We start from the raw sequence: 24964 nt of genomic DNA, 5'->3' as shown, positions 1-24964 counted from the left end.
GAGACTCAGCGTGTAAACTCCGACTGAAGGAGATTCCTCCCCACTCCTGGTTCCCAAGCTCACCACCCAGCCAGCTGCAGCACAAAGCCTACCAGGACTTTGGAGAATTACCCATTCAACATTTACTGTTACTAAAGCAACACCTGTTACTTTCTGGGTACAAAGTCACTTGGCATGCGGCCCTTGGTCCCTATCCCTTGGAGCACTCAGTCTGGTCCGGGAGGCAAACCTCACAGCACAGCGATCAGTACTGCCACAGAAGCAGGTCCAGAGGCTGTGCGAGCAGGAACGGGACTCTGATCCAGTTGTGGGCATCGGGCAGCTTCCTGGAGGAGGGACAGCCAGGCAAGGTCATGGTGTTTTCCAGAGTAGCCAGATATCTGGCAGGCAGAGGGAGGGGGCACAGGCGCAGCAGTGGGGCCTCCTAGGCTGTCCGTGTTGCCCCTCCACAGGGCTTGCTCATAGCACCGAGCAGCCCGTCTTGAATCCTCTGGTCTCCAACAAGTCGTGTCTTTCCAGCTGGCCTCTAAGTTCCTCGAGGCCTGGAGACTTGGTGCATGTTTGGATGTGAGGGTAGGAAGAGGCAGATTTGAGTGGTGCCAAGGAGAGCTCCCTGCCCACATGCCATCTGCCACCTTGTTTACCCTCCACCCCGGTCCCTTGCTCCTTCAGGTCTGACAGCCACCCATGCGGAGCCACCAGTGAAAGTGTAAGGCCTCCCTGGGGAGATTCTCGCTGGAAATAGGTGACCGGGGATTGGGAGCCAGAGAGTAAAGGAGGGAGAAGGGGGGACAAGGAAGGGAGCAAAGATGCATGAGGATTTTTGCAACTCTCTTGCCACTCTTTTTCTTGTATCTTCCACTTTTTTGACCTCATGACACACGTAGAGTAAAAGCTCCTGCACAGACTCACCAGAAGGCAGAAATAGTGTTTTTGAGGTAGGAGTGAAAGGTACTGTAGTGGAGAAGAGATGGAGTCAGGCAACCCAGTGCGAGTCCTACTGTGTGGCCTGAGCAGACCCAGGGCCCTCTCTGGGCCTCCTGGCTCCACCCGTCAGTGTACTGGCCAGATGGGGTGCTCTTTAGGGGCTTCTGCAGGCTCAGCCTCTGAGGGCTCAGTGTGGACAGCAAGGTGGGAAGGGAGCCTGTCTCCGGCCAGCCAGGCCTGGCTGTGTTTAACCTGCCTTGGCTGATACCAGGCCTGCAGAGTCACGCAAAATAGCCCCAGAGGAAGATGTTGACGGCCAGCAGGAGGACGGCGTTGATGTTGCAGACGCTTCTCCAGAGCGGCTCCTCCTCGATGCTGGTCAGTTTCTGCTCCAGCGCGGCCTTCTCCGCGGGGCTCAGCGCTTGCTCCGGGGCCGGCGAGAGCCCACACAGCCAGCCCCAGAGCAGCTGTCCCCATGACCTGCGTGGGGCTGAGAGACAGAAGTCAGAGGGGAGGAAGGCAGGGGCGCGGCAGGGCGAGCTTGGAGAAAGGAGGTGATGAGAGAGCAGGGCCAGGACAGAGATGGCGAGAAACCCAAGAAAGGAATGAGGCGCACAGAAGGGGGCAGAGGCAGGGGGAACAGTCAGCTTAGCCCGGGTGCCAGCCGCAGGCTGGGCGCTGAGCTGGGGTGCCACGCTGAACCCCCAAACCGTCATCTAGCGGAAGCATCCCCGTGTGGCAGGGAGAGGGGTGTTAAGGGGCGAGGATAACGAACACAGTTCAACCCAGTTCAGAGCGCACGGCCCGGCCTGAGGACCGAGCAGCTCAACGTGAGGAAGCACACTTCACAGTGATATAAACCAAATCCTTGCACTAAGCTTTATCAGTAATGAGGGCAATATTTCAACTCTCATCTGCCTTACGCGTTGAATAGCCATCTGGGAAGGGAGGAGGGGTGATACTTTGGGGACTCCCTTAGAGACCCCATCCCCAGTGACCCCCCAGATGGGGTCTTTGGGACCCATGACCTGGTGTCCATCCCCACTGCTCCCCCCATGTGCCCTCAGCCTACCTGCAGGCTGTTCCTGGCCGTGCCTGGGGTTTTCTGTCCCTCCGGCCCCTGTAGGACCCTCCCCAGAGGGCATGTCCGCTGCCCCTGCTGTGTTCTCCCGCGCCTCCGTCTTCAGCTCAGGGTGAGGATGGTGTCGTGTCCACCACGTCAGGCGAGCGAGCTGGAGGAGAGCAAACAGCCTCGGCTCAGGGACCTTTGGAAGGAAGTCGGGCTGTAGAAAGAGAGGACTCGGGCTTCCCTGGTGGTGCAGTGGTTGAGAGTCCGCCTGCTGATGCAGGGGACACGGGTTCATGCCGTGGTCTGGGAAGATCCCACATGCCGCGGAGCGGCTGGGCCCGTGAGCCATGGCCACTGAGCCTGCGCGTCCGGAGCCTGTGCTCCACAACGGGAGAGGCCACAGCAGTGAGAGGCCCGCGTACCGAAAAAAAAAAAAAAAAAAAGAAAGAGAGGACTCCCCTTCCCGGGAGGCCGGCAGAGCAGCAAGGAGAACAAGAAAGGAGCACAGGGCTGGAGGACGAGGCCAGCCTCTGAGGCCCGACTTCCCTGTCCTTGGAAAATCTGAATTCCCTGCACCTGTTCCATACAGGGCTCGTGCCGGGGGCCGAAAACACCACGGGTCAGGCTGGGCCCCTGACCTCCCACAGCTCACGGGCAGGGAGAAGCAAGGCCGGACACAGGGAGGCAGGCAGCCCACAGCAGCAGCTCCCGAGGTCAGGCTGAGAAGCTGAGACTACGTGCAACTAGTAGGCAGTGGAGAGTCACCGCACGCGGGAAGCAGAGGGAAGAGGCTCAGTTCTGGGCTTCGGGAAGATCTCTCGGAGCGAACTGATGAGATCCAGCCTGGAGACAGTTGCAAAAGTGAAACCAGAAAAAATGAGCATTTGAGGTCACGGGGTGGGGGGCAGTGCCAAGGCTGAGGAGTGAGATCTGCAGGCCGTGGTGACTGACTGGAAGCAGCCGCCGTGGCTCTCAGGGCTGCCCTGGACCTTCAGATGGGTAGGGGGACCCCTCATGGAGCTCGAGACTGCAGGGGGACGACTGGGCTTGGTGATGGTGGGAGCGAGAGAGAGTGAGAGAGAGAAAGCCTGGGGGCAGGGGAGTGGACATTCACACACACACACACACACACACACACAGCAGAAGCTTGAAGAGCCTGGAGGACCTCAGAGCGGAGACGTCCACGGGTCCCTACGGAACAATGATATTTAAGGGGCAGGAAGAAAATCCCATGAAGATGACAAAGGAGCAGTCAGAAGGGTAGAAAAAAATACAGTGAGCAGAAGAGAGGTCTCCAAGATGCAGGATGTGGGCAATAGTGTCTGGTTCTCTTCAGAATTCGCTTGAGATGAAGATGGAGAAGTGACCAGTAACAAGGTTGTTGGGAATGTTGGTGTGAGCAATGCCGGAGGGCACTGGGACCAGGCCGACTCTGCGGGTCGAGGAGTCGATGAGGGGGAAGTGGAGGCTGGCGATGGACACCACTCTTCACAAAGTTGGCTGTTGAGGGTCAGAGAGGGAGACAATGGTACCTGGAGGAGAACAGGAGCAGGGAGGCGATTTTTAACTGGGAAGGATTTCAGTGTGGGAATGAGACATCAGACAAAGGGGACGCTGAAGGATCAAGCAGTGGGGGGAGATCATTTCAGGAGTGAGCCCCTGGGGAAGTCAGTCTCTTGGCTCACCTGTGAATACGCTGCTTGTTTGTAGGAATTCGTGACACTAAGGGTATAGGTCATTTTGCAAACTCTAAAGGTAAGGAGTGTTATTAATTATTTCCACCCAGTGTTTCAAGGACCAACTTCTGGCATGGGCTCTCTTACGGGCTGAATACTGTTCCCCCAAATTCATATGTTGAAGTCCTACCCCCCACTTCAGTGTGTAACTGTATTCGGAGAGAGGGTCTTTAAAGAGGTGATTAAGGTTAAATGAGTTCTGATGAGTGGGCCCTAAGGACACCACTATGACTGGTGCCCTTAGAAGAGGAGATTTGGACACAGGCACAGGGGAAAGACCACGTGAAGACAGAGAAGATGGCCATCTATGAACTAAGGAGAGAGGCCTCAGAGGAAGCAAACCGACCAACCCCTTGACTTCTGGCCTCCAGACCTGTGAGGAAATAAATTCCTGTCATTTAAGCCACTCACCCTGTTGTACTTTGTTATGGCAGCCTGAGCAAACTAATACCCTTCTGCTCTAAAGAAAAAAGCTTTCAAAAGACTGAGCATCAGTGTCTGAGGACTGGTGAATCCATCAGCATGGGAGCGGAGAGGGCTTCAAATCGAGCTCTTACTCTGCTAGACTGTTTCTTTTCTCATAAACCTGTTTCTTCAAGGTCCAACTCAAGTGACATTGTCGGGGACCCTCCCCCTCCCCCCAGGGGTGACTACCTCTCCTCTGCCCTCAGCCGCTCCCTTTGAGCTTGGGCCTTCTCTACCTTCTCTTGGGAGAGTAACTGTTGGTGTTGGGGTCTTCCTCCCCCCCCTCCCCATCCCTGCTCCCCACGGGCAGTTGCTGGCAGGGACCATTCATCTTTGTAAGCCCAGTACAGTGCCTGGCACAGAGTAGGTGCCCACTGAGTAATTTTCCAATTGAATGAATTACTTTTCACTTGGGAATTAACAGCCCAAGGAGCTCACCATCCCCAGCCATCTGTGATCACACCTCAGTGGAGTAAAAGTCGATGGTGGAATTCTAGGCACTGTGGGTAGGGGAACACTTGGTGGGAGGGGGACTCGTTCTGAACACTCCACTTGCCTTTTCCTCAGGGATGGGGATTGTGCAGAGGCTGACAGTAACGATGACGATGGCCGTGAGCCCACAGAGGAGGAGTGCAAAGTAGAGGTAGTGGAAGTCTTTCAGCACGGCCGGCCTCGGGTCTGCCTCCCCACAGGCTGGGGCTGGGTACGAGAACTCCAGGATCATGCGCAGAAGCCCCACCACCAGGCCAAATAGGAGGCCCCAAAAGGCTCCCTGCGGAGAGAGGGCAGTCCAGGGGTGGGATCCAGCAGGGAAACCCTAGGAAGCTAAAAGCCACGGTTTGGTTTATCTCCGTGTTTGCTAGTCTGCCTGAGTAAGTTCCCCATGAATGCCGAGGCTTTGTCTTAACCTAAAGGCAGGCAGAGCAGTTTATTGGAAAAGGCATGGGTTCCAGAGTCAGACTAGGCTCCACTGCAGAACTATGACTGAAGCAGTGACTCGACCTCACTCGCATGCAATGATAAGCAAATTAATAAGTACTAAGGGTAGCTGCTTAATATTCAACTAGAATGGAATTTGCTTTTGTAATCAGCAGGGAAAGCCAGGATCTTCCTCCCCAGGTTTCTGACAAACCAGAAATCAGAATTAGAACTCTTCCTTTTTTATTCTTAAAGAAAAGCTCTGACACCTCCTGTATCTTCTCTGTAGCACTGTTGGACCCTAACCTCTACCTGTTCCCCATGTATAAGGGTCAGAAGGCTTATATTTTCAAAAATTCTGGAATGAACAGAAACCTCTAGAATTCAACCGAGTCCTGGCGTGCACTCTGGTTATCAGCAGGGGGCTCGAGCTCTGCAAACAGTAGACCCAGCAGAGGCCTGGCTTAACTACTCCACTGGGGGAGGGGTTTCTACGGTCCCCCTTTTGATGACCCTGGGCTCTCACGTGGCCCCTGTGCAATCATGTCCATGATGCTCCTTACCTTCCCAAGGTACAGCCAGCAATTTGGGCATGTCTTTTCTAGGCTATCCTGGGGAGTGACCAAGGTTACCCTCCTGGTACCTCCCAGGGTCTGTTACATTTCAGGGCAGTTTCATAAATGGCACATGTGCAGGCTCCCCTGTAAGCTCACACTTTGTTTCATCACCCTCTTTGCTGTTATTTTGCCGACACGTAGAGCCCTACCGTGTTAGAGAGCTTCCCATCTGCTTGGGCTTTTACACACACTGTTCCTCATGTCTGGAAGACTCTTTCCTCTCCCATTAATCCTTCAGGTCTCAGCTCAGAAGTCACTTTGTGACCCCCCTCCCAGGCGTCCCATAGGTTAGGTGTTCCTGCTCTTTGCTCTCATGGCAGCTATCATACTTTGCTATTATTGCATATCGAAACCTCTTTCCTCCCGCTGGCCCAGTGATGGCAGACCTAAGTGAACTTTGTAAACCACTGCATCCCTGGAGCCTCCATAGTGGGATTGATTAATGTTTGCTGAGTGAATGAATAAATCTAGACCTGATGCTATGGCTGGGGAGACGGAAGCCTGGAGGGGGCAGTCCAGGTTATGGACAGACTAGCTCTCCTGACCCTCTGGTGTTCTGGGAGAGACAGGTGCGCTGCTGCACTCACAGGCTCTGTGACCCTCTTGCAGAAGATGGCCAGCAGGAAGAGGGCAGTGATGGGCGGGGCCAGGTAGCTGGTGACAGACTGGATGTAGTCGAAGAGCTGCCCGCTGTTGGAGCTTTGGATGATGGGGACCCAGAGGATGCTGATGATGACGAGGAACACCACAAACACTCTGCCAGGAGAGAACAGGGCACCGTGAATAGCGCTCAGAGCGGCATGGCAGGGGGGCAGGTGAAGGTGATGTACGGGAACCAGGAAGGGAGAAAGGAGGGGAACGCATGGTCGCTGAATCAGAGAAGACAAGATCACAAATGCCAAGATTCCAGAAAGTTAGACTCTTAGAATCCCAGAGTATCAGAATTATAGAATCCAAAAACCCCAAAATTTTAAATTAGGTCCCTTTGAAGGTGTGTAGCCCATCTGCTTTCAGGAAGAAATCCGTTCCTTTCCCCTTCACCACCCACCTGAGTAAATGGCCTCTGGTTGAAAAACTTTTCTTGGGTGTGTTGGGTGCAATGATGTATATTGCCAGGAGATGGTGCCCAAACCTCACTGACTGATGAAATCAGGTGCAGTAAGACTTGGCAGGTGAGCAAAGAGATAAAAGGATTCTGCACACCTGTCCTCTTCTCTCCTTTCCCTCCCATTTTCTCTCTCTCAGGCCACACTAGAGCAGCAGCCAAACCTGCCGTTCACTCCCCTCTTATCCCCCACCTCTTTGTACAATCTGTCCTGCACTCAGATCCTTTGATGGTCAGTCCCTGTGCATAGGGCTGGGATGCACAGATGAGTGGGACGTAGGGATCCATGGCAGCCGTAGGCAGAAGGCATCGTGATGGAAGGAACAGTGAATGCAAAGGCAGGGAGATGGAAAAGAGCAAGTTATCTAAACTCAAGTAGAGAATGAACACGTTAGTCCAGAAACCTGAGTGATAGAGCCTTAAATTATGAAGCAAAGATTTCAGAAAGGGCCTCTTAACTTTGTGTAAGCTATAAATGCCCAACCCAGGGAGAAAAAGAAAAAATAGCCACCAAGTTATATTTTGAAAGGCATAAAATGAATACCTATGAGATAAAGTTCAAAATTTTCAGCTGAGTGTTCAAAGCCCTGCACCCTTGGGAGACAACCTTCCTATGAACACCTCCATCGATGCGGGCCCCTCACTGAATTACATGTTTCTGATTTTCTCATTAAACTGCGTGCACCCTCAGGGCAGGACCATATAAGTCGCCCCTGTGTCACCAGCACAAAGGTATGATGCAGGACGCATGCTCGGGGTGAGACTGAAGGAGTAAATAGTCTTCCTGTTATCCTGGGATGACATCCAGAGCTGGTCTGGAAGACACTGGGGGCGAGCTGCTTGCTAACTGCTTTCCATCGATACAGTTCATCTTTCATTGATTCAATGCTTTGTCAGCTTCTCTCATTTACCCTCTTGATCAGTTCCAAGATAAAGTTGAACAGGCAGGGAAGAGATTTTTTTCTCCTTATCCTGGAGGGAGGGGAGTGGTCCAGAGCTGGGGAGGAACTCACCTGAGATCATGTAGAAAGTTGACGCTAGGAACCAGGGGCTCTGACTGCCAGGGCAGGGCCCAGACCCAGCCGCATCTCCTTGGGGGTAACCCGGGGCAGGGAGGAGAGGGGAGAGAGGTTTTGCCTACAGGGAGGGGGTGCTCCGGAAGGATGGGCCAGCGCACCTGCCCACCACCATCAGCTCCTGCTCCGTTGCCTGTCTGCGGAAGCGCTGCCACACGTCAATGGCAAACAGGGTACTGCTGCTGTTGAAGATGGAGGTGAGTGAGCTCATGAGGGCGGCCATGATCACTGCGATCATCAGGCCCCGCAGACCTGGGGAGAGATGAGGTCTCTGTGGACAGCTGGCCTGTTAAGGTCAGCTCTGCCAGCAACCATGGAGGCTGCCAGCATCCAGCAGAATCAGTGTAGGGGAGGGGAAGGGATGGGGACGGTGTTGAATGAGGTGCCCAACCAGGAATCCTGGAGACCCATAGCACTAGAGGCCGGGTTCTGGCCACACGCTACCTCTGCCGCCACCTGTGGCCTCGGCCGAGTCATCTGCCCTCCCTGAGCCTCTGTTTCCTCATCTGCACTATTAAGGGATGTGAGACTAGCTGGTCTTTAAGGTTCTCTGCAGACTGGACATCTCGGTCTGGGTTTTAAACCTTGTAGACATTTGGTTAGTGGGCCCTGATAGGGAGGAGGGTGACTATTAATTATTGAGTGTTTTTTTTCAGTGTTTTGTACCTTTTTCATTGACGCTATGATACCAGGCTAAAGCCCCAGCTTGAGAGGCAGAAGCCCTGGAATTTTTTGAAGGTTTTATTTTAATTAATTATTTATTTATTTAAATTTTTAGTACAAATGTTAAAGGTTACTTTCCATTTTCAGTTACTACAACACGTTGGCCATATTCCCCATTTTGTACAGTACATCTTTGAGCCTATCTTACACCCAGTAATTTGTGCCTCTCAGTCTCCCACCCCAATGTCCTCCCCCTCCAGGAACCACTAGTTCCTTCCCTATATCTGAGTCTGCTTCTTTTTTTGTTATAGTCACTAGTTTGTTGGGTTTTTTAGAGTCCACATATAAGTGATATGATACAGTATTTGTCTTTCTCTGTCTGACTTATTTCATTTAGCATAATGCCCTCCAAGTCCATCTATGTTGCTGCAAATAGCAAAATTTCATTCTTTTTTATGGCTGAGTAATATTCCATTGTATATATATATATATATACACCATCTTTATTCATTCATCTGTTGATGGACACTTAGGTTACTTCCATATCTTGGCAATTATAAATAGTGCTGCTATAAACATTGGGGTGCATGTATCTTTTTAAATTAGTATTTTTGAGTTTTTTTGGATATATACTCACAGGAGTGGCATTGCTGGGTCTTACGGTAGTTCTACTTTTCATTTTTTGAGAAACCTCTATACTGTTTTCCACAGGCAGAAGCCATGGGTTTGTTTCCTGGTTCTGCAAGAAACTAGCTGTGTGATCTTTGGACTAGTTCTGACCCTTTCTGGGCCTGTTTTCAACCTGTAACAAGGGATGGGGGGGCCCACTGATATCTCAAGTCTCTATGATTCTGATGAGGAAGCATCTAGAAACACGACTCCCTGGCCAGCCCCATCTCAGTCCTCTTTCTCCTCAGTCCAAATATTTAACCACCTCCTGCATGACTCAAAGTCTCCCAAATCTAGGCCAGCATCTTCCTCTGGGGCCCCTGCTTCTTCCTTTGATTAATGATATGTTTCTGGTCTCTAACAAGCCACCTCCAAGTTATTCTGGACCCCTTCCTCTGCCTTCCTCCTACCCCACCTCCCTCAGCCAGTCCCTCTGTGGCTGCTCTATCATAGCTGGGTCTCCACCCCCATCTCCACTATTTCTTTTATTCATTTCTTGTTTTACTGGAGGGAGGGAATAACTCAACTTCCCTCCATAAACCTCCCTTTCTTTCTATGTCCCCAGTCTCAATATCATTGTAAACTCAAGACCTGCAAGCCCTGTTTGGATCCCTCTGTCTTTCTTGTCCTTCAAATACAATCAGTCATCAAGTCCTGCCAATTCTATCTCACAAATATCATCTAACCCTTTCTGTCCATCCCTAAAGACACTGACCTGGTCCAAGCCACCACTACTGCCTTGACCACTGAAAATCCCTCGGGATCTACCTCCCTGCCTCCCCCTAAGCTGAATCCTCCATGCAGAGTGATCCTTCTAAAGAACACATCCAATCATGCATGCTGGCCTGAAACCCCCAGTGACCCTCCACTGCCCTCAGAGTAAAGGTCACGCTGCACAGTGGGGCATGGCCACCAAGTCCTCCCCACGAAGGCGGTCTTCATTCCTGCTGCATCTGAGCCTGCAATGGCGACTTTCAGTTCAGACTTCACACTCTCTCATCCCTGGGCCTTTGCACATGCGGGCCTTCATCCCCGGAATGATATTTCCCATGCCCCTCCGCCTTTGTCTGCCTAAGATGTGCCCCGGCACTCAGTTCCATTTCCTCTCCTCTGGGAAACTTTCCTCCACATTCCTCCAAAGTGGGTCAGGTGCCTCCTTAGGGCTCCCTCAGCCGCACCGTGTCCCCACACTGGTCCCATTGTACTGTGCCTTCTGCTTGGGTACCCTGCAGCCTGCATTGAGCCCAAGAGCAGGGGCCTGCCTTTTATCTCTGCATGTCCAGAACCAGGAAACAGAGTAGTGTCCTACAGATGCTTGTGAAAAGTGTGTGTGTGTGTGTGTGTGTGTGTGTGTGTGTGTGTATTAGGAACGGGGGTGTGGAGGTGAATGTTTTCATTTTCTCTTCCCATCCACGACCATCCTAATGCAATCCCTCTTGGGAAGTGGGGATTGGATGAGGCTGGAAAGCTGGTGTGCAGCCTGGTGTGGGGGGATGGGACTTACCCACGGGCATGAGACCCATGACCAGCTTGGGGTAGGCAATGTTGGAACATCCCACGCGGGCCCCACAGATTCTCTGGCAGACGTCAGGGTCCACGCAGCCCACTTCATCTGCAGAAGAAGTGATGGCAGTCAGAGCTAAATCATCCCGTGCCTTCTCTGCTGGCCCAGTACCTGCTTTCTGACCCCATAGGGAAAGTGTTCACTGGTGAGTGCCGGGAGTCAGCATCTAGAGGGTCAAAGGGCAGGTGGATGTTGGGTCCTGTGATTTCAGAGTGTCTGGTAGACTTCTCAACCACATACTACCCTGCAAAACCTGATAGACTCCTCTGGGTTTTAGGCCTTATATCATTTTTTTTTTTTTTTTTTTTTTTTTTTTTTGTGGTACGCGGGTCTCTCACTGCTGTGGCCTCTCTCATTGTGGAGCACAGGCTCCAGACATGCAGGCTCAGCGACCATGGCTCACGGGCCCAGCTGCTCCACGGCATGTGGGATCTTCCCGGACCGGGGCACGAACCCGTGTCCCCTGCATCGGCAGGCGGACTCTCAACCACTGCGCCACCAGGGAAGCCCGGCCTTATATCTTAATAAAAGGCAAATATCCTTATAAGGCACCATGAATGCCTCAGTTGGTCTTTCCCTTATAGAGAGAAAGCAGGATGTTAAAATGACATTCAGATAAATATTTCTTCTACTGATATAAATACTGTATGTTTGGCCCACAAAGCCTAACGAACTTACTATGTGTTCTTTTTTTATATATAAATTTATTTATTTATTTATTTTTGGCTGCGTTGGGTCTTCGTTGCTGCGCGCAGGCTTTCTTTTTAGTTGTGGGTGAGCAGGGGCTAATCTTCGTGGCGGTGCATGAATTTCTCATTACGGTGGCTTCTCCTGTTGTGGAGCACGGGCTCTAGGCGTGCAGGCTTCAGTAGCTGTGGGACGCGGGCTCAGTAGCTGTGGCTCACGGGCTCAGTAATTGTGGCTCACAGGCTTAGTTCTCCGTGGCATATGGGATCTTCCCAGACCAGGGCTCGAACCCATGTGCCCTGCATTGGCAGGCAGATTCTTAACCACTGCGCCACCAGGGAAGCCCTTACTATGTGTTCTTAATAGAAAGTGTGTGGCCCTTGCTCTGGTCCAACTTTGCCCAGAGGGAGACTAGCTCTTACCTGGGTACAGGGCCCGGCTGATCATGCCAGGCATGACGATGAAGAACATTGGAAGGATCTTCAGGTAGCCCCCCAGGACGGAGCCCCCCTTGGCGTGGGACAGACTCTTGGCGGAGAGAGACCTCTGCACAATGACCTGAAAAGACAGCAGTGCAGGAACGCCAGTCGGGCCTGCTCGGGTTTCTCTCGGCTCCGGCGAGCCCCAGCATGGGGACTGTGCCCCATACCTGTTCCCGAACCAGTCCCAGCCCTCTGTGCATCCACATGCCCAGTTTGCCCGCAGGAGCCACCCCAGTTTGTGGTGGGCTGGGCCAAGCTTGGTTAGGGCATCACCTGGTCAGTGCACCAGCACCATGTGGCCAGCACCGTGAGCCCGAAAATGAGGCCTGGCCAAGGGATGTCTCCGCTCACAGGGTCCCGGAGCATGTGGAAGGCGTCGGGCTGGGGGAGGTGACAAGTGGTGTTGGGGACTGTGACATTAGGGATGGCCTGCCTGTACCTCTGCTCCAGGCCTGGGTACCAGCCCACCTCTTGAAAGCCTGCAGGGAGAGACCACTGCGAGTGAAACAGCCCTGAGGCCCCACTGGGTCTGTCACATGCCCCAACTCGCTGGATCCCAGTGCTCTGTGGGACCCCTGAGCTTGGAACTCATATGGGACTTGGGAATGAGAGATGGAGTGGCACTCAGGCTCAAGACCCCTGGTTTGGAATAGAGGGAATCCTGCTGTTTGGGAGGCCTGGCCTGGAGGGGGGACCTGGCTCTGTGCTCTGCAAAGTTCTGATCAGACCGTGATGGTGACAGCCAGAGAGAGATCAGAGAGGAGTTTACAGGGGAGGGTGGGATGTATTCAGGACTCTTCCTTACCCAGAAACATGAGGACCAGGGCTCCCCCCACCATGATCACCGTCTGCAGAGTGTCTGTGTAGATCACGGCCGTGAGGCCCCCTGGGGACCCAAGGAGAGGGCTCATCAGCACCAGCAGGGGGTTTCTCTCAAGGTGCCCGCCCTGTGCTGGGCCACACTGGGGAGACCAGAGAACACATGGAGTCCTCAGCGGATGGACCCTGGCCACTGCCTTCTCCGCCTCTCGTGCTCCATGGGCCCGCCCAGAAGGTAGAGGCTGGTCCAGCCACCGGCCCTCAGGTCCCTCTCTTTCCGTCCCGACGGCCTCTGGCTGTTGTTGGGTAAAATATCCCAAGTCTTTTCCTTTACTGTGCCGTTAGCTCCACCAGGAGGCCCGCCTCCCTCCCCACCCCAATGCCCATTTAAACTCCCCCATCTTTCCAGGCCACCTCAGCCAGGAGTAAGTCTGCCGGAGCCTGTGTCCCGGGAGCCCAGGCCTGTGTGAGGGGCTCTGGAGGAGACGGGAGAAGGCATGCTTTTGGCTCTTGTCTGGAGCAGCCCGTGGTGACTCTAGCCCGGGTGACAGTCCCCCGACCTCCACCCTATTCCCTGCTGTCGGTCTTCCTCTGCATCTCCTTCCCTGGCTCTCTCGGGCTGGCTGTTTCCTCCTGTTCCTGCCCTTCCTGTCTCCCCTTTTCTCGGTTGCACTGTGTCTTTCCGCCTTTTCCTCTGATTCTGCATCTCTGTCTGCCTCTCTCTTTGTTCCCTCCAGTTTCTCTTTCTCACTCTCCCGGTCAGTTTTCACTCTGTTCCTCCCTGGACCTCTGTGTCCCTGCCACCCGGGGCTTCCCTCTCCACCTGTCCCTGTCTCTGCTCCTGGCACCTGCACCCGACGTGACCTCCCCTCAGCCCTACCTGTGATGGTATAGACGGCCGTCACCACCAGCAGGATCACAGTGGAGAGGTAAAGGTTCCAGCCCAAGGCCATCTGGATGAAGAGGGCTCCAGAGAAGATGTCAGTCTGCAGAGACAGCGACCCAGGAGTCCAGGTCACCCAAGGCCCTCCGTGTGGTCACCGGGGTATGTCACCTTCCTGCTCAGCAATACCAGGTGCTGTCGGCCCACACGGTGCGATGAAGATGAGCCTTACGTGCCATGCTCAGGAGGATGGGCTTGGCCTACAAACACTGAGGCGCTGTGGAAACTGTAAAGCAGAGGATCACCGTGGACAACTCTGAGCCTGAGAACCGTGTGATCTCGCAGCACTGCCAAGGTCATGTGCTGGCGGGGAAGGGATGACGTGGCACACCGAGGAAGTGAGACGGGACCTGGGGTCGGGGGGCGGGGGAAGAGGCCACTGCGGGAGAGGGCGGGAACCTAGGGGGTTCCAGACTTGTCCCTGAAGGAGCACCAGCCCACTCAACTGCCAGATGGGCCCGTGGCTGACCTGACGGGCAGGCGCCCCAGTGCAGATGACACAGGTCCTGGATACCCACATGTTTGGGTTTATTGGAGGACTTGGGGTCGCAGCCTTTGCCTGAGCTGATTTAGGGTTATTTACAAGCATTGATGGAACAAGAGGCTGTAATTTTTCCAGCCCTGGACCTGGCAAACCTGAATGATTCAGTTCCCTTCAGGACATGCTTGCTGGTCCCTTTACATGAGTGTTTTGTGACCCATGACAAGGGCTACTACATGAAAAAGCCTCAGGAGACCTCAACTTGGCCACAGAACCCAAACGTTAGTTCCAGCCCCAGAGCTAGTGCTCTGTGTGGACCTGGGCAAATCGTTTGACCTGGGTTTGTCTTCTGAGTTTAGGTCAACAGAGGAAGAAGAGGTCCTTTCTAATGGTAACATTCTAGGCAATTAATGCTCGGTGTTGAATGAAGAATCAATGAATGGGAAGATAAATGAGTGAATGAATTCTAGATTGTGACTTCTTTGGATAGAGGGACTCTCATTCACTCAACAAACATTTATCATTCATCTCTAATTACCCTACTGCTGAGGGGGGGCATGTGAGGAAGGGGTGTGGATTTTTTTTTTTTCGGTACGTGGGCCTCTCACTGCTGTGGCCTCTCCCGTTGCAGAGCACAGGCTCCTGACGCGCAGGCTCAGCAGCCATGGCTCACGGGCCCAGCCGCTCCGCAGCACGTGGGATCCTCCCGGACCGGGACATGAACCCGTGTCCCCTGCATCGGCAGGCGGACGCTCAACCACTGCGCCACCAGGGAAGCCCAGGGGTGTGGATTTATCCTCCCTTTCTATTATCCTTCCTCTTCTAACCATCCATGCATTCATCCATCCATCCATCCATCCATCCATCCAGCAACAAGCCGTGCCCTCTCCTAAGCATTTTCAGAGAGACATGATGGCCACACGGGAGCAGGTACTCACTGAAATCTTGGTGAAGATGTAGAGGATGAGAGAAAGGACAGACATATACACCTGGATCCTCTGGCCCCCGAATCGCTTCTTCAGGTACTGCGGCATTGTGACCACACCGGCTGTGATGTACACGGGGACGAAGACCCAGCCGAGGGCCAGAAGCAGCCAGGTTGCCTGGGAGAGTGGGGAGAAGAAGGGATCCATGTTCTAGGTGCAGAGGGAGGGGTGGTCTGTGCAGAGGAGAGCCCTGGGCGGCGAGGTAAGGGACCAGAGGCCTGATATCAGTCCTGTGTGACCTCTGATGAGGTCCTCCAGGCTTTGGTTTCCTCATCTGTAAAATGGGTTCTCGATTCAGCATGCAGCTTCCCCAAGTGCCTCTGAGGTTCCTCTTAGCACTAAGGCCGGGGAGGGGGTGGGGTGGGGTGGGTTAAGACCCCCGTTATCCATGAGAATCCTCCAGGCCAACTTCCTTACATTCCACTCAAAGCCACCCACAGCAAGGCCTCCAGCGGCCCCTGTCCCAGCCAGGCCGATGAACAAACCGCTGCCCACATTGCTGGACATCAGAGATGCTCCGATCTGCAAGGCACAAGTGGGGTCAAGGGTCAGAGGTCAGTTTTCATTTGAATCGATCTGTAGTCAGGACTATGGGCTTCAGGATCTGGGAAAGAGGCAGAGAGAGAGCAAAACCTGAACTCAGGAAACGTGAGATCAGAGGGAGGAGATGCAGTGGGGGAGCAATGAGAAGAGGAATGGAACTGATATTTATTAGGCACTTACTGTATGCCAGAGAATGTGCTAGGCATTTTATAGGCACGAATACACTTAATCTCCACAAATATTTAGAGGGATGGGTATTTTAATATTTCCACTTTACAGAGGAAGGAGCTAATGTTAGGAGAAATGAAGTCACTGCCTCCAGGCCACCCAGTGAGGGAGAGGCGAAGTGGGAAAGAAGAGAAGCCATGGGAAGCAGGGTCCATGTAGGGAGGATAAAGCTCTGCTCTGGGGCCATGGATCTAAGGGCCTCCAGAGAGAAGGAAGCTGAAGGGAGAAGGGGAGTCCCCCACGAGAGGGATGGGGGAGGCCCTCTGCCACCCGGTTCCGGCAGGTCACAGGGCAGGGCCAGGCAGCGGGAGGAGCCGCGGGGTTGAGCACAGCCCAGGCCGGTCCCCCAGTTAATTCTTCTCCAGGAGGCAGCCAACTCCCCGAGGCAATAGGAGGCAACACCAGTTAGATAGACGATGTCCACAGTCCCAGCAGCCAGTACTTGAATGGCACGGCCAAGTGCCTGCTTCTGTTCTAAATACATTAACTCACGAACTCCTCACGCCAACCCCATGAGGAAAGTTCTGCTATTATCCCCATTCTACTCAGGGAAACTGAGGCACAGGCAAAAAACTTGCTCAAGTTCCAGAACTGATAAGTGACCGTCGAAATGAGGATTTCGACTCTGGCCATCTGCCTCCTGTAATCACTGCTTGATGGGTGCTAGGCCTTAGTAAGCATCCATTAGCATTATCTGTTATTGTCAGATGGGATCCTGCATTGGGAGGGGTGAGGAATGGGAGCTGGAGGGGAAGAGCCTGTCTTGTACCCTGTGTCACCTTAATACAATTGTGGGGCTGGGCAGTAGAAAGTGAGAACAAGGGGGCTTCCCTGGTGGCGCAGTGGTTGAGAGTCTGCCTGCCGATGCAGGGGACAAGGGTTCGTGCCCCGGTCCAGGAAGATCCCACATGCCGTGGAGCGGCTGGGCCCGTGAGCCATGGCCGCTGAGCCTGCGCGTCCGGAGCCTGTGCTCCGCAACGGGAGAGGCCACAACAGTGAGAGGCCCGCGTGTCACAAAAAAAAAGAAAAAATAAATAAAAAGAAAGTGAGAAGAAGGGAAAGCACCGAGACATTCAGCGAAGAGGCAGCGCAGTGCAAAGGCGCAGAGATAACAATCGGCCTGACGTTGCTGAGGACTTTGAGCCACCCCTCCGCCCCTGCGCGCACACAACACGTACACGCACACACTCCCTCCCTCTCGTAGGTGGTCCTGGGGATGCTGCAGGCTGGGCTGGATCACTCAGTCACAGCAGAGAGCACTGGGCCTCCTACTGTGGAAGAAGAGGCTCCCCAGGCTGCTCTCGAGGACCCTGCCCAGGGCTCCCAGTGCATCACTCAAGGAGCCATCAACAAGGTCGGCAGGGGACCCCACAGGCCCCTCTGAGACGGGGATGCTGCTGCGCCTTCTGCTATCAGCCCCCAACCACACTCCTCTCAGGCCACAGGGAGGGGAATGAGGCACCTCTCAGGACTGGCTGAGTAGGGAAGCGCGCAAAGCTATTAGACGATCATCACAGACACCAGACGCACACGTCCCAGCGGGGCAGTGGGACTGAGATTCCCTCACCCACAGCTGGTTCTGCCCCGGCCTTGGGCCAAAGCTGCTCTCAATGCAGGCGGCTCAGCTCACAGCCCCGTCCCCCCGAGGAGGGCACCACCACATCCTCTTTCCCACGTGCACATGCCCACGTCCCACTCCGCCACCATCTCTGGGGCACCCCCTCCTGCTCGGAGGCCTCAGGGTTCCTCACACCCCAGAGCTCTGCTCTCCGCAGGACTGACCCTCCAGGCCAGCCCCCTACTGGTTCTCCTGGATGGACCAGAGGACACCTGATCTGTCCCAATTCTGTGCCTCCCACTGACTCGTTTCCAGGGCTGTGATTTGGGGGTGGGGTGGGGGGACCAGATGATCAGAAAGGCTTCCGAGGGGTTTTCATTCTTCTGATGAGGGGGGTCTGACGGCACCAGAGACCCTGTCCCCATCCCTGTGAGCTGCCAGGCCCACAGCACCCTGCATCCCTGGGGATTCTGTCATGCTCCTTTTTTTTTTTTTTTTTTTTTGCGGTACGCGTGTCTCTCACTGCTGTGGCCTCTCCCTTTGCGGAGCACAGGCTCCGGACGTGCAGGCCCAGCGGCCATGGCTCACGGGCCCAGCCGCTCCGCGGCACATGGGATCCTCCCAGACCGGGGCACGAACCCGCGTCCCCTGCATCGGCAGGCAGACTCCCAACCACTGCGCTACCAGGGAAGCCCTGTCATGCTCCTTTTGTCCTCACCTCTCCCTGTCCCAGACACCTGAACCTTTCAGAGAACCTGCAGGCTTCCTGGGTTCCTCTGCTCTTCGGTGAGTCTGTCGCCAGCGGTGGGCAGGGAGGGTGGCGAGAACAAAGACAGGGACGTGCAGAGGGCCGGTGGTGTGTGGGTGCGTGTGCGTGTGTGCACTCACACACCATGTGTGAGGTGTGCGTGCCTGGGCTTGTGCCCAGCCTCAGTGGCCCCTGGGGCTGAGGACTCTGCTGTTAGTTTGGAAGCAGGCCTCACCTCCCTCTGTCCTATTTCAGGAAGAAGAAGTTAGCTTTGAGGACCAAAAGGAACAAGTGGGGAGGCCTGATGTGAGGGACTGGGGTTCAAAAGATCAGTTCCTGGGGTGGGTGGGATTTTACCTCTAGGATTTCCCTCATTTAACTGCTCTTCAGTATTTATGTGTCACTTTCCCAAGAAAATCTTTCCTAATCCCACTTCCGCTGTCTGGAGGTTAGAGGCCTCCCCCAGACATTCACAGGCCCCATGCTGCCCTCCAGCTCGGCAGCCATCAGGTTGTTTATGAGTCTGTCTGTCCCGCTCAGCCCTGAGGTCCTCTGGGATGGGAACACTCTGAGTGGCTCTGAGGTACAGTGTCCAGGTCCAGTGTCCGGCCTGGGACCCACACTTAGGAGGCGCCCAGGGCACGCAGGTCCAAGCTGTGGGTTTGCAAGGTCTCTCAGGTTGCTTGGTGCCTCTGGAACAGAGAGAAGGAGCACAGAGCCAGGAACCCCCCTGGGGGCTGTAGCCTTGGTCCAGGCAGGAGTAGGTGAGGCGGGAGATGGGAGATAGGGGGAGGGGCGGGAGGGAGGTCGACTCACTGGCCACCAGCTCATGGACCTTCCCGCCAGGAAGTAGCCGCCAATGGTCCCTCGGCTGGCACGGATGGACGACTGGAAAGGAAATGACAAGAGTGAGGATTTCCCGAGCCTCCCCCAGGCTCTGCCCTCTGCCCCAGATTCCCTGCCCCTCAAGGTAGGCACCGTGGGGACACTGGGGGTGAGAACTGAGGCTGAAGCATTCGCCATCTTTAAGCTACGTGGCTTTGGGGGTGTCAGCTCCCCTCTCTGGGCCTCCCTGCTCATCACCCAGGGCTGGTGTGAAGAACAAAGGAGCTAATGGCGTGTGTGTGTGTCTATGTGTGTGTGTGTGTGTGTGTGTGTGTGTGTGTGTGTGTGTGAGTGAAACGCTTTCATGAACGTACAGCGCTGTTCATGTGCACAGATTATTGCCATTGTGCACTTTTGTGTCCTATCCTGCTCCCCCGTCCCCGTCCAAACGTTGCTTCAGGAAATGAGTTGGGGTCTCATCCTCAGGCTACCGTGGCAGGGAGACTGCCTTGTCCCCTTCGCCCAGCCAGACTCCCACTTGGGGGGCTGGGAGGATGCAAAGCACTCAGGCCCCAGACAGAGGCAGGACTCTCCTGGGGGGGAATCTCCTGCTCCGGCCTGATGTCAGACCACACCACTGAGGTCCACCCATGACCCTGGAGCAAACCCTCTCCTGCAGTGGGAGGTGGTCAGTAGTGGCCTGTTTGAGGAATTACTCCGAAGACTGAAAGGGGGTGGGGAATGAAAGAACTTTCTCTCGGGTGCAGGGGGTGAGTACAGGGCAGCGGGTTGGGGAAGATAAATTTAAAGCCCTTATTGGATGCTGAAGCCAGGCATCTGATTGGGTCTGCAGACAAGAGAAATACCTGAAGGAGTGGAAGGGTGAGGGAAATTGAAAGAAGCTTCTCTTCCCCCAAGAGAAAGTGACAGATTAGTCACTAGGGCATGACTGGTGTGCAGGGCTTGCTGCCTTGGACTTTGCTGTGCCACCTCTGGTCCTTGGGGAGGACAGATGAACAGAAATAATTTACGTTACAGGTGAGGAAATGGAGGTCCCCTAATGGGAAGCAACTTGTCCAAAGTAACAGGGGAGTTTCTGCTTTTCACGGCTGTCCACCTCCCGGGAGCCAGCAAGCCTCTGTTTGCCCATCTCTTCCTCACACACCCTGGGAAGCTCGGACAGTTCATCCCACTTTACAGATGAGGAGACTGAGGCCCAGAGATGGTTCTTGACCTTGCCACAGCCTCATAAGTGACCACCTGGGGCTCAAATCACTCTCTGCCTCACAGTGGAGTCTAAAGGTGCTGGCATTTCCCTCGAATGCTGCAGAGATAACAGCAGTCATTTATTGCTGCAGGCTGTGTGCTGGGCGCTGTGCCAGATCCTTAAATGTGTCACGCTCCTAAATGGTCAGGGCCACTTTACCTCATAGACCTTTATACTCTCATTGACCAGATAAGAAAACTAAGGCTCCGTATGTTCCCAGGGCCATGTGGCCCTACCTGTTGGAGTTGACATCTGAACTCAGAGCTCCCCAACCTCCCTGGCGCCCGTCCAGGGCATTGAGGCTCTGGTGAGCAGTGGAGAACAGAAGCATGTTGGGATCCACCTGGCTCCCTTCCTGTGAGACACGCACCCCAGCTCCTTTAGAAAGCACAGCTCCTTGCCAAGGCACCATCTGGTGGAAGGTGTGGTGGGTCCAGGAGTCAAGCATTCGCATAGCTGGGGATGCTGGCATGTGGAAGAGGGCAGGAATGGGACGCGGGGAGGCCAGGGATGCATGGGGCCAAAGGAGCAGATGCACAGGGATAGGGAGTCGGGCGGGAGATGGGGGCTCGCTGTGTGAGCTCTGGCAGGTCACACCCATTTCTGGGCCTCAGTTGCCCATCTCTAAAAGGAGGGGTTGGAGAGGATGATCCCTTAAGGTCCTTCCACATCAGCCCCTGTGCTTCCTGGACACGCCTTCCTTCCGCCCACCCCTGCCCCCAGCTCCATGACCAGCCATCGATGAGAGCCTGCCTTTGCCTCCCTTGCCCACCCCCAACCTCCGGGCTACTCACCCAGACTCCCACGCCAATGACGAAGACAAAGTAGACGACCAGGACCGCGATGTCGTAGGCATGCAGGCTGCCTCCAGGGCCCGGTGCTGAGCGTGGAACTGTCGCAGTGCTGACCCCGTTTCCCGAAGCTCCAGGCCCCATTGCTGCCAGCTCCACGCTCATCTACTAGTCAGTCACCACCAGGCTGGACTTTGAGGCGCTCCTGGTTTCATTCCTTTCCTTTAATGATTAAACAGCCCCAAGCGCCACTGGCCAACGAGAAAGCTCTGAGCCCCATTGGCACATATAGTCCTGGCCTGCCTTTTCCCCTTACTGCCAGCTCTATCTTCTGCAGGCCTCTCTCCCTTTCTCTGACGCCACTACACACACACTTGCACACTCACACACACATGCACATGTACACATGTGCACGCATGCACGCTCCCACCCCGGAGAGGAGCAGGAACAGGAGGGAGAGCAGAAAGGAGCAGAGTCTTGGCAGCCTGGACCGGGGGGACTTCAGAGTCAAGGTGCTCGAGCTCCTGCTTGTGTGGAGGAGCAACTGAGGCCCAGGGAGGAAAGGGATGCAGGGAAGTAAAGGCAGAGCTGGGCCTGGAGTCGGGGTTTCTTTTTTTTTTTTTTGCGGTACACAGGCCTCTCACTGTTGTGGCCTCTCCCGTTACAGAGCACAGGCTCCGGACGTGCAGGCTCAGCGGCCATGGCTCACGGGGCCAGCTGCTCCGCGGCATGTGGGATCTTCCCGGACCGGGGCACGAACCTGTGTCCCCTGCATCGGCAGGCGGACTCTCAACCACTGTGCCCCCAGGGAAGCCCAGGACATTTTCTGTCTCACTTTTGTCTGAGGTCGAATGGGTGAGGACAATATAACAGGTGCCTAGTACCCTTACTCCAATTCTAAAAGTGAGTTAGGACACTCAGGGAGCCATGCCACAGAGGCCGTGGCAATGGCTAAGCCCAGGGCCCCTGCTGCCCCAGCTGACCCTGTAGGTATTGAACACTCGCCCTGAAATCTCACTTGCCTGGCTGCTCTCAGCCAGTGACTGAGCCCAGCTGATGCCGTACATGCTCTTTCCTGCAGGACATGTGGCTTACATAATGGGCATTTTTGGCTGGAGGACACTCCTTGGACCAGCTGAAACTTTCTTAGAACTGCACTAGAGCCCCGTGGCAATTGCTTTGCAAAACGTTGTTGGAGTGACCCAGCGACCCCTCTTCTTCCCCATCTACAGGGTGAGGAGGCGGCCCCTTTCAGGCTCTAGTGAAGCCAAGAGAGAAGAGTGTCAGAAGGTCTATGGCAGAATTTTATGTGTGTCCAAGGGCCTGGTGACTTAAGGAAAACAATGGTCTAGGCTGGGGACATCTCAAAAGGGGGAGTGACACCAGCAGAGGGTTAGGCCAAGGTCTGGAGCCTGGAAGCTGGACAGCGCCCATCGGGAGGCTGCACAGAGGGTTCCTGCTCCGGCACAGGAGACTAGGGTGTTTAAGGCCCTGGCTGCACTGCCCTTGCCCGTCCTGCTGCTGCTGGGGGGCCACTGACCAAGAGATCATTTCTTGCCTCCCCTCCTCTCCTCTGGCTGCTCTTTGCTGCCTTTCCTGGTGCCCAGGCTGGGGGTCATGTGCTCCCTTTCACAGCACTGACCACACTGGGCTGCTCCTGGCTGTGTCCACAGCTAGGGCGGCCGTGGCTCTGACGGGTCCCTGTGAGCTAAGTCCCTGTGAGCTAAGACCCCGAGCAGCCTGGGGGCTCCCCGAGGATTCAGGGAAAGGACCGCGGGAGGGTGGTGAGTGCCTGACATTGGCTGTCTTCTCTGCAGACCTCACTTTTATGAGGAACCAGAGCTCAATCCAAGAGCAAACAGCTGAGCCCGAGTGGCAGAAGGCAGCAGTGACGCAGAGGAAACAGGGGTGGCCCGGGAGCCGGAGAGCTTTGCTTCTGCCACCAGCACGTTGGTGACCCCTAACGCACGGATGCACGTGGCACACATCACTGCGAGCGCCTTTCCTCACCTGTGAAACGAGATGTCTGGAATCGCTTGTAATGACCTTGGAGCGCTAAAGTGCTACAAAGCAAATTACTGACCTGGTCTCCTCTAGCCTTTCGGTTCTAAGAGTCCTGGGGGAAGTGGGATCCAGCTGGAGCTGTGATTGAAAAGTGGGAGAAGGGTGAGGGCTCGAGTCCATAGCTTTAGGCCAGGCACCCCTGGACCCCGCCCGGCCCTGGTACTCATGAGTTGTGCTCTCAGCCTCCGTGTCCTTGTATGTGGAGTGGGGATAATGAAGTTCACCTCGCAGGGGCATCCTGAGGAGTGTGTGCAAGGCACAGAGCCCTCGGCCGGCGCAGGGCTGCTCTATCACGAGCCATGTCACTGGCACCGTGCTCTGTGTGGCGAGATGGCTCTGTGGGACTCTGCCCTGGTGTTCACCTAGAGCACTCAGGCCCCTGGAGATGTCCTTGGTCCTGACAAATTCCAGAGCCCCAAGAGGCCCCAAGTGGGGTCGGGGGGTGGCTTCATGCCTGAGCCACTGCCACCCACCTTGCCACGTCCTCCTCAGAAAGCAGAGCCTGAAGCCACCCAAGCAAGGCTCTGGAGCGCTCGCCAGCGAGCATCCGGATCTTGCTGGGGAGAGACTAAACAGGTGGCGAATTCTCTGCCGCCTCACGCGAGAAACAAGCCAAGGAGATTCAGAGGATCCTGGGATTAGCAACTAGAGGCAGAGCCTGGGACCAGGGCTCATGCTCCTTCCACCGGCCCGTCCCCACCCCCGCCATGTCCTTTTCCGGATTCTGGGTTACTTGGTACCCACGGTTGCCTGTTCCTCCCTCCATTATAACTCCTACCAACTGTGCTATAATTGCTTGTCTGTTCCCCCTGCTAGTGGGGGACTCCTGGAAAGCAGGGGCTTTATCAGGTTCACTTCTGTCTCTAGCACATGGCAAAGGGCCTGGCACACCGTGGATCCTCATTACATTTTCATCAAATAAATGAATGAATGCATATTACATCAGTTTCCTCCTTTCCCATGCAAGCTCTTCATAAACTCAAAAGCTCAAAACCATGCCAGTTGTCACTAGCCACACCACCTATATCAGCTAGGGTTAAGTTTGGCTGTGATATACATGCAACTTAAAAGTTGCTTAAATAAGAAAGTTTTTTTCATGTTCATTTCTAGAGATACAAAAAACAGGACCGGTAAGGCGGTTCATAATTTTTTAAGAGACCTCAACTCCTTTTTTCTTGCTGTTCTACCATCTTCCATCTCATTGTTTAAAATGGAATTCCAGCCATTGCCTCTGTATTCCAACCATTGCCTCTATATTCCAGTGTACATTTCCTGGAAATGGCACACAACACTTCTGCTAATATCCTGTTGCCCAGAACTTAGTCATGCGATCACACTTAGCTACAGGGAAAGACAGGAAATGCTATCATTATTTGGGGTGGCCTGTGCCCTGTCAAGAGTCTGGTTTTTTTACTCATTAACAGAGAAGAATGGATGCTGGGGGGACATTAGGAGTCCCAGCCATGCCACACTTTATAGTCTAAATGGCACACCCTTCTCTTCCTATCTTCACCCACAAACCCTGTGTGGTACTTGGGAATAAGAGGCATTATCCCCACTTCACAGTTGAAGGAACAGAAGCTCTGAGAAGTCAGCAAGTTTTCCGAGGCCACAGAGTGAATTATGGCAGGGCTGAGATGGGCACCCAAGGCTGCCAGCTACAAGGTTAGTCCTCTTTCCTCTTCATCACCTTGCCCCAGGGCTTCTTGGAAATGGTAGAGCTTGGGCTCCTT

The 24964-nt window shown here is 54.5% G+C and overlaps 1 protein-coding gene across 2 annotated transcripts; it reads right to left on the bottom strand.

Moving 5' to 3' along the window:
• Window positions 1-1208: 1208 nt before the first annotated feature.
• SLC5A9 (solute carrier family 5 member 9) lies at window positions 1209-21332 on the bottom strand. 2 transcript variants are annotated; one of them, XM_060083302.1, is made up of 15 exons: window positions 21171-21332; window positions 19101-19172; window positions 15625-15729; window positions 15419-15481; window positions 15160-15324; window positions 13678-13783; window positions 12784-12864; window positions 12252-12457; window positions 11919-12054; window positions 10750-10857; window positions 8015-8165; window positions 6320-6488; window positions 4754-4969; window positions 2000-2159; window positions 1209-1417 (listed from the first exon to the last, which is right to left on the bottom strand). In XM_060083302.1, the coding sequence occupies exons 1-15, from the start codon at window positions 21330-21332 to the stop codon at window positions 1209-1211; spliced, it is 2109 nt and encodes a 702-aa protein (XP_059939285.1). The 2 variants fall into 2 exon arrangements, with proteins under 2 accessions (XP_059939285.1, XP_059939295.1); XM_060083312.1 differs by lacking the exon at window positions 15419-15481.
• Between the last annotated feature and the right edge of the window lie 3632 nt (window positions 21333-24964).

This window comes from Mesoplodon densirostris, chromosome 2 (genome assembly GCF_025265405.1).
Source record: "Mesoplodon densirostris isolate mMesDen1 chromosome 2, mMesDen1 primary haplotype, whole genome shotgun sequence".
Lineage (NCBI taxonomy): Eukaryota > Metazoa > Chordata > Mammalia > Artiodactyla > Ziphiidae > Mesoplodon > Mesoplodon densirostris.
This window is presented reverse-complemented; position numbering and strand designations above follow the sequence as displayed.